This window comes from Rhineura floridana, chromosome 2 (assembly GCF_030035675.1).
Source record: "Rhineura floridana isolate rRhiFlo1 chromosome 2, rRhiFlo1.hap2, whole genome shotgun sequence".
Taxonomy (NCBI): Eukaryota; Metazoa; Chordata; class Lepidosauria; order Squamata; family Rhineuridae; genus Rhineura; species Rhineura floridana.
In genome coordinates, this window is record NC_084481.1 from 102,308,661 (window position 1) to 102,321,036 (window position 12,376).

The window sequence follows — 12,376 nt, forward strand, 5'->3', positions numbered from 1 at the left end:
GCTGCACTACAACTCCCGTCGTTATCCCTGGCCGTTGGGCACGCTTGCTGGGGCTGATGGGAGCTGTAGTTCAGCATGGTCTGGTATGGGAGGAGGTCCATGGGGGTGACACCATGAGTTACCGCACTGGGTGACACCAACCCTAGTGACGCCACTGCTCCAGATGTTGTTGGACCACAACTCCCATCTTCCTGACCATTGGCAATGCTGGCTGAGGCTGATGGGAGTTGTGGTCCAATAACATCTGGAGGCACACTGGTTGGGAAAGGCTGCTCTAAGCGTAGAGATGCAGGTGAAACCACAGGCTTTTCCAAGGAGTTTGCCATACATTACATCTCCACCCCAACCCAAACTCAACAGCTTCCCTGTCAGAAAAAAGAAACAACCTTGGACAGACTCCAAAAGGTCAGGAGAAAAAAGGGCTATTGTAATTATAGAGCTATTGGCACTGCTTGTACTCAGGCAAGTCACATTCCATTCTAGGTTAAGGTGAATTCTGTAACTTGTACAAACTATGCAGGCTTGCTTTATTTTTGCCGTCGTTGAGTATGCAATAATTTTTAAAAAACATTTTTCATAAATTGGCTTGCTCTTGATGGAGAGACAAAAAGCCTATACAGGGTACTTATGTCCTGCCTTCCCAGCTCATGGCAGTCATTTTCAAGCAACCACTTGAGTGACTTGAAAGTTTAGCAGGTACTATCCACATATATTGACATATTCCCTCATAGCAGCAAGGACTAGAAAGCTTAGGCTCTCAGGGAGGCATGCCCAATTCCATACTGTGCATTTTGTACACTCCCACAGAATAGCAGCAAACATGCAGCTGTTCCTGTCAGTTCCCCTGCCACATCCCTACCTGTTGCTCCTCTGCCACGCTGCCCTAGACCACTGTGCGCCTCAGGACTGCATGTGCCAACACTGGACATGTGTTCAAAGAGATGCTTCTGGAGAGAGGAAGTGGGTGGCAGAATAGTTGCCGCTTTTATCCTCAGAGCCAAGGGGATACATAGCAAAGCTGAGCAAGGTAAAAAAATAAATCACCCTCCTGTACAGCTACTGAAACCCAGCCCTTACACTGCATTTGTCAACCCGTCCTGTGACATTGATCACAGGATGCCCACAATATCAAATCTGGAAAGTTGGCCCCCAGAAGGGAATGCGGCCCTCAAACAGAATAAGGTTCCCTATCTCAGCCGTAACAGCTGCTGACCTCAAATGAAGTGGAAAACACAATTCTACTGACATTTAACTGCCAGTCTGTATGTGGAAGGGGGTTGGAACTGGTAAGTGCCATCTTACCCTGCATCTCAGGCACCAAAATGCCTTGGACCAGCTCTGGGGAGGAGCTTATCCTGGCAGGACTTGGTGATCCCTGCTCTAGTTTGCCCCTGCAGCAACATAGCTTTTCAAAAGGGCAAGGCAGAGAAAGGCTAGCGGATAGTCTTGCCACAGCAAAGTCCCAGCCAATAAAGGGACAGGCTAGAAGTTACATGCAAATAGAGGGGGGGGGAGGCTTACTGAGGATTTTTTTTAAAATAAAGGAAGCTATTTGTCGTCTCTCTCTCACACACTCACAGCTGCTTTTCCCCATCAGTGTTCCAGGTGCATGTGCAGAAGACCATTTCTGCACCTGGAATTCCACAGAGGAAAGGGGGAATTTGAAACAGGAAAAAATGTTGGGAAGGGTTAAGCCAGTGGTGAGGCACCTGCAGCCCTCCAGATGCTGGCCTACAACTCCTATAATCTCTTACCATTGGCCATACTGGCTGGAGCTGATGGGAGTTGAGAGTTCAACAATATGTGGAGGGTCACAGGTCCCCTAGCTTCTGGTTAAGCCATGCAACTTGTGCTCCTGCCATTCCTCTGGTCAATACTCAGCCACCTGAGACGGGGTTTTTTTAAAATCTTTTACCTGACAAAGTCTCATTACAAACATTTATGCATCACGTCTATTTTGCCCCTTTGCTGCAGAAGGATCTGGCTTTTTTTGCCAAACAGGTCTTTGATGTTTCAGCCTGAGCTAACACTGCTCCTTTCCTTGGTTAATTACTGCTTAATCAAGCCAAGCCCCAGATGACAGGTAATCCTGACACGTACACTCCACCGGTGATCTAAGTGCATTGTGTACTCGAGTTAATTCTGGGCACACCTCTTCCCTACAGAAAGCTAAATTCATCTCAAGTTTAAGAATTAATCCTCGGGGGGGGGGAGGGGAGGAAGTACAACAAATTCTGCTTTGAAAATGTGCTGCTTATTTTGCAGCTGGAATACATGCAAGTTTCAAAAGGAATAAAACAGCCCAAAGGCAATAAGAACCAGCCTCACTGTCAGTACTGGAGTCTATTTATTAAATAGAGATCAGTATATTTTATTAAAATATGAACGTGTAAGTAAGGAGGAGATAATAATGCACCCAAGAGAACAGCTCAATAGTTGCCCATTCCTATGAGATAGAAAGCAATTCAGATGCTTCCCAGCAGCTTGGGAAGAGTTATGGGGTGTGTGTGTGGATAAATTAAGAAAGCCAGGCTCTTGAAAAAACGTTATCAGAACTGACTAGACTCCTGATTACAAAATCTGACTCATTAGCCTGAAACCCCTGGGGTTGTATCCAACAAAGTCGTCCTGTTGTTTTCTTGTGCAATTGAACTTCCTTTTCATCTCCTACCCCTCTGTGCCCCCCCAACTCTGTTCTAAGTTTCCCCCCAACTCTCTGTAGTAGATTTAGGTGGGAGGATGGGGGGCACATGGGAAGAGGATAGGAAGTTCCATTGCAGAAGCATAAGTCCTTGCACAGACACATTACGTCCTTGGGTATTAACTCTTAATTGTATGTCCTGTCCCCTGAAGGATCTCAGCCATTTTGCTCCTCTCCAGGCTTTTTAGGCCAGTGTAGCATGGCAACCAACCAACTATTCAAGTAGAACAAACTGCCTTGGCTCTCTTTAGAAGTCACTCACCACAACACAGTCTCTCTCCGTTGCTTTCCTACTACTGTGTTCTACTGCGCTGGACTTTTTTTGGAGGGGGCCCGCAAACATGCATGGGCCAGTTCCTATATGACACTGCAGACATCAAATTGGTGAAAGCTAAGGTTTTAAAGGCAAGGATTGCTGGAAGCCAGTTTGTATCTGGTGCAGCCCTACAATAAATAATTGTATGCATGTTCGTCAATGACAAGCATTATGACCATGACTTAAAACTACCCCAGATAATTTCAGCATGAAGTGATGTAAGGATGGCCATCTCCCTAACCTTACCAGTTCTCATTCACAACCTCACACAAACTTAGCCTTAGCTCCAGATGTCTGAAACTTAAAAAGAGATCAGACACAGAGTACAGCCAGGAGAGCCTGTGGCCCTCCAGATGATGTTGGACTCCCACTCCCATTTGCCCCAGCCAGCATGGCCAGTGGTCAAGGAGGAGAACGGGCGTGGTGGCCCTCCAGATGTTGACTCCAGGTTCCCATCCCAGGAGTACAGTATGGGCATCCTCCCTAAACGAAGCAAGGATTTAATTTCTATATTGAAATTAGCTGTAGAAAATAAGAGACATACACACACACACCGCAACACAAATTGAGACAAGGAAATGGAGTAGGTCAAGATGTGAAGAATTCTCCAATTTCAGGATTTGATGGATGTTAACCTGCTTGGCACTTCACCATCCCTGCAGAGGTGAGGAAAGGAACACCACAGGACTGGGGTGCTATGCCAAGAGGATCCATCAAAGCCGATTTGTCCGTTCACATACAGCAAGCCTTGTCTAAAGCAGGAAAAGGCAAGTGTTGTTGCAACACATTCTCCTGTAAGCATAAATTCCAATAATATTTTCTCCCCGATACATCTTTAGGGAGAAGAGTTTTTAATTTTATAGATATATATGTATGTATTTATATATATTTACTATAAAATCCTTAGCATGCAAGTGCTACTGCAAATGATCAGGATGAAACCTAGCGCTGGGTCACTGAGCAGCAAGGTGGCAGGGAACCTACAATTCCCCTCTCCCCCATTGGGGTCTGACAAAACAGCCACTTGCCTGTAATACTAAGGAGCTAATATCCCCCCAAAAAGCCATTTACTCAATGAAACCAAAAAGTGTTCTCCATTGCACACAATCTCACTGTAGTACCAAAAGGCAGATGATCATCTCCTATGCAAGCAGATATGGTGTTGCTCCTCCAGGGAGTGGAACTGGGTGTGCCAGAGTCAAAGATGACACAGAGCCAGGAACGATGTGCAGGCATCAAGCAACAAACTGCAATGCTTGTGTGTTCAAAACATTTTAGTGCCAGCCAGGAGTTTCTGCCTCATGGAACCAGAGGAGATGCTACCACTGACTATAGCAACTGAGATGATTTACATGTACTTCATTCTATCTAGTGGGAGGCTCTGGCCATAGATGGGGATGGTATTCTCAGGACCTCATTGGTACAGGGGCTTACCATTAAAGCCCCATTCTCAGTGGCAGAGCTCATCTGTAAAATATGACATAGTGAGTGCTTCTGAGCATGTGCAGAGTGCCCCCCTTCACCACTGAGTAGCCACCAACCAGCCTTCCATTTGTTTGAGAATAGGAGGAAATGGCTCTCAGAGCAGAGTGTGATGTTCCTATATATTAGTGTATATATGGTAAGTGCTGGTTGTTTAGAGTATACATGGTAAGTAGTGAAAGAGGAGGGGGAGTGAATGGGCAATAGAATGCTTGATGATTGCCTGAATGTTTAAAATGGCTGACAGTATAAATGAAAGGATGACAGGTAAATCTGGGGGAATGTGAGGTGGTGAATTGTGGAATCTGGGGGGGAGAAGAGAAAGAGTGGATTGCTTGGTGGGGTTTAGAGAGTTGTTTGCCAGGAGAGTGTGAAGAAGGAGGGAGGTGGAGTTCGGATTAGTATTGAGTAAAACCATATGCTTATGTGCCTTAAGAAGAAATCTTGTTAATCTTGTTAGCTTTGTTATCTGTAATAAATACTTAATTTGGTTTACCAAAGGCCTGATCCTTGGCTGGGGTTTCACAGACCAGAAGGGAGGGTAAGGTAATGACCAAGGCTGAAGGGGAACTGTAACAAATGGTGGCAGCGGTGAAGAGAATAACAATACCAGTATTCAGAGTCTCTGGGAATACTAGTATTGGGACGTTACTGGTGGTTGCCTAGCAGGGGGATCTGTTGAGATCTGTGCTAGAGCGGGAAGAGAAATCATAAGAGAGAGAGGTCCGGACTGGTGGAGTCCCTGGTGGTGCCTAGAGACAGGCAGTAACCACGAGCAGGTAGGAACCTGACAGGGAGAGCCAGGGAAGGACGCATCACACAGAGGCTTCCAGCTAAAACACAACCTCAGCCACCTCATTTTAAAGTCAAGCAAAGTATAGAAAAGAGAAGCCTCATTCTTTTTTTAAAAACCCTTTCAGATCAAAAGCTAAGTGACAGACTTTTCACTTTTGTCAATATTCAACAAGTCTTCCAGATCTGTGATTTACAAATTCAGATTCAAGCTTGGTTACTGTTTTTTACAGTACCAAAACACAATTTGAGGACCAAGATTCAGTATTATCCCTATGCCATCTCTCCCTTTTTTTTAAAAAAAAAATGTAGAATTTACACCTGGTACCCTTCAGACATTGTTGGACTCCATCTCCCATCATCCCTCACTACTGGCCATGCTTTGTAGGGCTGATGAGAGGGTGTAGTCCAAAACATCTGGAGGATGCTGGGTTGAGGAAGGCTGATCTACACAAACCCCAAACCTTTGCAGAAAGATGTGAGGTCATTCTTCATCTCCGGTGTGAATGAAGCAAAGAAGAGAATGCTTCACACTAGAGTTTGTAACACTGTTAGCTAGATGTAGGCATCAAATAGGAACCTTTCAGCAGAACTGAAAGGTCTTGCACAAGATACTGGACAAACACAGTAGAAGCATTTTGTCTTCAGCAAAACACAGTGAAGGAGCCCGTGGGGAGGGGATGATGTCAAGTGAGGAGAGCTGCTCACCAGATACTGTGGCATCCAACTCTCTAGTCTATACTATGGGGGGGGGGAATCCGCAGCCTTGGGGAGCTGACCTCAGAACAGTTGTGGGCCACTGTCGGTTATGCAAGTTCCCTATTCCTGCATTGTGGCTGAGGCTCCAGACAGAGTTTCTACCTAGAACAGATGCTTGCATTACACAGGGAGAGGTATGGGATCTGTCACACAACCAAAAGGCAAACCCTGAGCTATAAACAGAGATCAAAAGCGTTCTTGTGGATCTTGCTTCCCTTGCTGGCTCTTGCAGGCTCCTCAGGAGCAGAGCTGCTTGAGAAACATTACAAGAACACACACTTAGCGGCTATGAAGCTGGACCACTGTATGGCAATGGCATCTGGAGAGCAACACACCTGCCTAGTAACAGCTGAAGTTGGCAGCTTGGTAGTAGAGTCCAAATCTGTCTGTGTGTGTGTGTGTTGTGCAGCAATGGCCAGTTACATTTGTAATTCAGAGCAGCAAGCAGATAAAGAGTCCAAGGGCCAGCCATGGTCTCAGAATTGGCAGAAACAGATCTTTTAAGAGTACTTGATATATACTGGCTGTGGAATGAAGGGGGGGGGGCGAGAGTCCAGAGGTGCCTTCACTCAATTATGTCAATCTGCATCGTTATAAGCACTGTCAGGAAACGAGCAAATAATTCAACAGGTTAATCTGTGCTTCTTATCTCTTCAGCTTATATCAGGCAGCTTCCAGCACTAGTAGGTGTGCTGTGTCAAGCCTTCTGTCTGCCTGGCAGAGTAATTGTATGGTGATGCCCTCCCAGATTGCGAGTCCTCGGCTACATCTCACTGGAATAGAACCCCAGCTTAGCCATGGACATTTCCTTTCTGAGACGCATGATTTCCCAGTACATCAGTTCCACTGCAAGGGGAGGGGGAAAAACAAAAAGAGAGAGAAATGGGGAAGAAATTGAGAAACGCATACAACAGAAGCAAAGTCTGTTTGCTCTACACCTGTGGCTGCCCAGATTTTTTGCTGGACTACAGTTTCCATCAACTTGACCACTGGCCATGTTCGCTGAGGCTGATGGGAGTTGGCATCCAATAGGTTTCCCCAATCCCTGCTCTATACCCTCCCTTTGGAAGAGCCACCTCATGATCCAACAAGAGTTCCTCAGTCTAGCAGAACCACAGAGCAGGTTCAACTAGCCTAGTTCCACCACCGCGGTGCTCCATTAACATTAGAAGTCACACCTGCCAAACTGAACTCCTGCCCCATAGCTAATGAAGGCTAAGGACTGGGAAAGCTTCTTCCCTTGAGGGTTAGAGACATGGGGTTACCACACTCTTCTTAAGCATATGCTTTTACATTTTCTGACACCGCATCCTTCCCCATGCACTGATCCTGCAGGTATTTGTGGACCAGGACCCTGACAGCAGTTTTTGATCAATACATCTTCTTAGCTACAAATGGCCCAAAATTTATCAGGATCAAACCTTACAGCCATCCTAACTTCACTTGCACCTCTTGTCATCTCGTTTGAACAGGTTTCCACTTGATCCTCTCCACTCATGCCCCTGACTCAGAGAAGAGTCTTTGCATTCTATCCCACACTTCACTCAACTAGATCGGGAACACGCCTTGGGTAAAATTTACAAGGTGTGCATGCAGGGCAGGGGAAGGAAGAACTGATTCCCCCTTGGGAGCTCCTTCCCAATAAAAAGCTGAGCTCTGAGTCAGCACTCCTCTGTTATAGGAAGTGGGTTGGTGGTGCAACCTTTTGAGCTAGCTAGTATGCCATAAAGAGCAGCCAAGCCTCCCGATCCAAAAAGAGGAAGGTTACTTACCATCCTGCCTCACCAGTCCCTGCTGGATGTAGCGAATATAGGTGAAGAAGTTGCATACTGCTGTAATCTGAGAAAGAGAGAGGGAGAAAAGAAAGAGAGCAGCGGTGAGAGTGTTGGACGAGGACCTGGGAGACTAGAGTTGAAATCTTTACTCAGTCTGGAAGCTCACTGCGTGATCTTGGGCCAGTCACTGCCTCTCAGCCTAATGTACCTCACAAGATTGTTGTGAGTTTAAGAGGAGGAGAAGGAGAACAAGGTACGCCACCTGGAGTTCTTTGCAGGAAATACTGGATATAAATACAAGAAAATGACACTTATTTATAAATAAATATTTACAATATATGTATACATGTTTATAAGTTGCATACTCTTGTAGCCTTTGCAAAGCCTGGGCTCAAGAGTGGAAGGTAGGGACAGAGTCAGAGAACACACATCTCAACAGGAGGAAATGACATGGCAGATGGGCCTCCAGATTCACCGCCGTGAGTATTTCAGCATTCTTCCAAGGAAGAGAAGCCACCCCAGAGAAAAGGAGGCAAATCCTGACTAAAGAAGCTTGGTTTTTTAAAATAAAATAAAAAGTTATGTTTTTGAGAAGAAATAGAAGCTTTGGCAAAGAACATCTGTATCTTTTTTAAAAAAAGGTTATTTCTCTTACATTTTACTAAGGTATGTATGTACATACTGATGAGATTTTGAAGCGGGCAGGTTCTGCTATTTACAAATTGCTGTTAGATGAAGCAATGGGCTCTGCAAACGGATTGAAGAAAACGTGGGGAGGAGACCTAGGGGTCAACGTAGAGGACAGTGAATGGGGAAAGGTGTGGACAAAGCCTCCCCTTAAAACTATATCAGCAATGGTTCAGGAGGCCACACTGAAGCTTTTATTTCATTGGGACTGGACACTGGTAAGATTATCGAGAGTAAAAAAGGACTGCTCCCCATGGTGCTGGAGGAACTGTGGAAGTAAGGGGACCTTTTACCACATGTGGTGGACATGTGAAAAAAAATGGAAATGGACTGCCTTCAAGTTGATCCCAACTTATGGCGACCCTATGAATAGGGTTTTCATGGTAAGCGGTATTCAGAGGGGGTTTACCATTGCCTTCCTCTGAGGCTGAGAGGCAGTGACTGGCCCAAGGTCACCCAGTGAGCTTCACGGCTGTGTGGAGATTCGAATCCTAGTCTCCCAGGTCATAGTCCAAGGCAATTTTTTTGGAAGAAGATATTTGCAGCCTTGACATTAATAAAAGCGCAACCTTTAAAACCTGACCCTATGTTGGCGTTCTTGTCCCTTGAGAGCAATATTAATCCTAAAGTGATGCATAAAAATCTTGTTGCCCTACTCCTAGTGGCAGCCTGCTTGGAGATAGCAAGTCACTGGAAAAGCTATGTACCTCCCTCTCAAGAGGTCTGCTTTAATAAAGTGTGGGACATAGTGCTATCAGACAAATTAACTCTAAAAAGAGTAGTTACTGGTATATCCAAGAGTGATTCATTTGATGAGACATGGCTTCCTTTCTTTAAATATATTAAGGGACCTGGACATGTGAGACATCCCCCAGCTCCTCAACCATTTTTTTGGCAGGGCTATGTACACACACCTTAGTTGACCTGTTATCCCAGTGCTTTTGTTTTTTCTGTATTTGACTATGTACTAAGCAATTTACGAGCCAGGCAAGTTACTTGTAAATGTTTAAGGTTGCATTTACCTGGTTATATTCAAAACATTAAAAACATTTATATATAAAAAAGATTATTTCAAAATATTTCAGGGGTTTTGTGCACACTAAGTGAGCAACAATGTGCTTATATGCTTGTGTTTTATGCAAACACATGGCGTGGAGTACCAAATATTCCAGTGATTTTTTAATTTAATTTTTTTTTAAAAAAAGAGGGAAGAGAGGTATTGCCTCAGAATCATTTCATTGACTTCCACTGAAAAAGTAAAAGAATCCAACATTAAAGCAGCATTTTATTTTATTATTTGGAATCCAATAATGAATTTCTCAAATGAAAAAAGGAGCAGCATCCGAAGATATTACCCACTCTAACAGCAAACTCAAGTGGTAAGTGTCGATAGATATGGAGCCAAACCCCAAGGTTTACAGAAGTATTACATATAAAAAAACCTAAGAGGCCCCAAACCTCAAAACAAGCCAAAGAGGACTGAGCATGTTGGACAGCCAACAGCCAGTTGTGTGTCAGTTGGACAACAAAAATGAAACAGGGTAGGGTAGGGATGGGCAGAGAGACGGAAACGCCTTGTTTCAGCCCCTTAGCAGGGGATGGCACGGCTGAGTGGCTGGAACCCTGAACAGGAGCACTTCAGCTAGAAGGAAAGGATACATGGCAACATTTTGCTACAGGTCCCACTTCGCTACAGGTTACCTTCGCTGCCTACTTAATGCATCTGATGAATTCAGCTGCTGCCTACAAAAGATCATGCCACAATAAACATGTTAGTTTTCAAGATCCTGTTCTTTTGCAGATGAGCAGCACGTACAAGAGCGCTGGATGCTTGAGAAATGGCAGTAAGACATCATGCTCTGAGCAAAATGAAAGACAGTCATACTGAATATTATACAGCCAAGAGAGTGGCTGTATGCTATAGCCAGCGTGGATTTTTCCCATTCCTCAATGTTAAATTGAAAATACCCCCATGCCATTCTGATGCTTCCCATACGCTCATTTCAAAACAAAACCTTACAATATTTATAGTCCTGAACTCAGAAATGCTTGCTTAACAACACTCTCAATTTTCATGGCGATACACAAAACAGTCAGAGAGAATTGAGATTTTAAAGTCTAAAAAGAGAGAAAAAAAACCCAGAGCCCTTTTGGACTTTTTTCTCTCAGAGTTCTCATAATCTGTTGAAATTAATTAAAAATCAGCCATGTTCACAGAGTACCTGTAATCCTAATACTAACCTTGCCCCATACTCTGACCTTCATCTTCTGCAGTTTAAAAGTTTAAAAAAAATGCCTGGCTGATTTTTAATTAATTTAAGAAATTTTGGCTGGCACCCTATGATAATGCAGGGCATGCTCAGTAAGAACCAACTGTCAGAGTTCTAAAAGCCAGACTCACAGCTGCTGGGCTTGCCTAATCAGGGGGCCACACCCACACCAGACACCAGTCATGGCTTCCCTCAGAGAATCCTGTGAAGTGTAGTTTGTGAAGGGTGCTGACAGGAGACACCTGTTCCACTGAGAGAGCTCCAGCGGCCAGACTGGTTTAACAGTCAGCCACTCTGATTGAAGGTCTGTGAGGGGAACAGGGCATCTCCTAGCAACTCTCAGCACCCTTCACTAACTACACTTTCCAGTATTCTTTGAGAGAAGCCATGACTGTCCAAAGTGAACTAAAGGCCTGGGGTGGATGTGGCCTGGGACAGCTTTGGTTAAATTTGGGTGGGAGGCTACATGTGCCTGCTGTAGAATAAAAAGGTGGGGGAAATGCTGAAAACCAATGATACTGTTCACAACATTTTGCTTTTGGAAAGGAAAGGGGCTTCCCATCTGCCCAGTGCCCACCCACCCAATCTCCTCCCCTCCCCCTTCCTCCCCTCCTTGCCCCTCCCCCAGGTCAGTGTTGGACTATGACCTGGGAGACCAGGGTTTGAATCCCCACACAGCCATGAAGCTCCCTGGGTGACCTTGGGCCAGTCACTGCCTCTCAGCCTCAGAGGAAGGCAATGGTAAAAGCACCTCTGAATACAGTTTACCATGAAAAGCCTATTCATAGGGTTGCCATAAGTCAGGATCGACTTGAAGGCTGTCCATTTCCATTTTCAAACATGATTGCACAAAAATAAATCCCATTGAACTCAAAAAGTATGCAAACGATCAAACCCACCCTCCCTTCTCCCTCCTATCACCTCCCTCTTGCCCCTTCCCTCCCCCTTCCTTTGCCCCTCCCTCCCCATCCCCTTCCAATACCCTCCTTCCCCATCCCCCTCCTCCCCTCCTCCTCCCCTTCCTCCTCCCCATGATCAGTATCTGTCTTAAGCATGATTGCATGGAAGTAAATACCATTGAACGCTATAAGCATGCAAATGATCAAACCTGCCCTCCCCTCCCCCTTCCTTTGCCCCCTCCAATACGCTCCTTCCCCCTCCCCCATGGTCAGTTTTTCCTATCCTAACCATGATTGCATAGGAGTAAATCCCATTTAACTCAATAAGCATGCAAATGATCAGACCTGCTTTCCCCCTCCTTTCCCTCACCTCTCCCTTCCCCTCCTCTCCCCTCTTTCTTCTTCCTCCTCCCCTACCCACTCCAGTTCTCCCTCCCTCCCTCCCCCCTGGTCAGTTTTACCTATCCTAAGCATGATTGCACAGGAGTAAATCGCACTGAATTCAATAAACATGCAAATGATCAAACCTGTCCTTCTCCCCTCCCCATCCTGCCTGCTCCCATCCCAGACCTCCCCTCTGTCTTTCCTCCCCTCCCTCCTCCTCCTCCTCCTCCCCTCTCCATCCCCTGTGGTCAGTTTCACCTATCCTAAGCATGATCGCAGGGGAGTAAATCCCACTGAACTCAATAAGCATG

The 12,376-nt window shown here is 45.4% G+C and overlaps 1 protein-coding gene across 1 annotated transcript in view; it reads right to left on the reverse strand.

The window, feature by feature from the left end:
• Positions 1-2,330: 2,330 nt before the first annotated feature.
• Positions 2,331-12,376, reverse strand: part of LOC133376904 (guanine nucleotide exchange factor for Rab-3A-like) — a 46,163-nt gene continuing 36,117 nt past the window's right edge. The window contains exons 10-11 of the mRNA XM_061609845.1: positions 7,823-7,889; positions 2,331-6,896 (exon numbers count right to left, since the gene is read on the reverse strand). Of these exons, the coding sequence (XP_061465829.1) occupies positions 6,814-6,896; positions 7,823-7,889 (150 nt within the window). The 3' untranslated portion in view covers positions 2,331-6,813. The remainder of the gene's footprint in view (positions 6,897-7,822; positions 7,890-12,376) is intronic.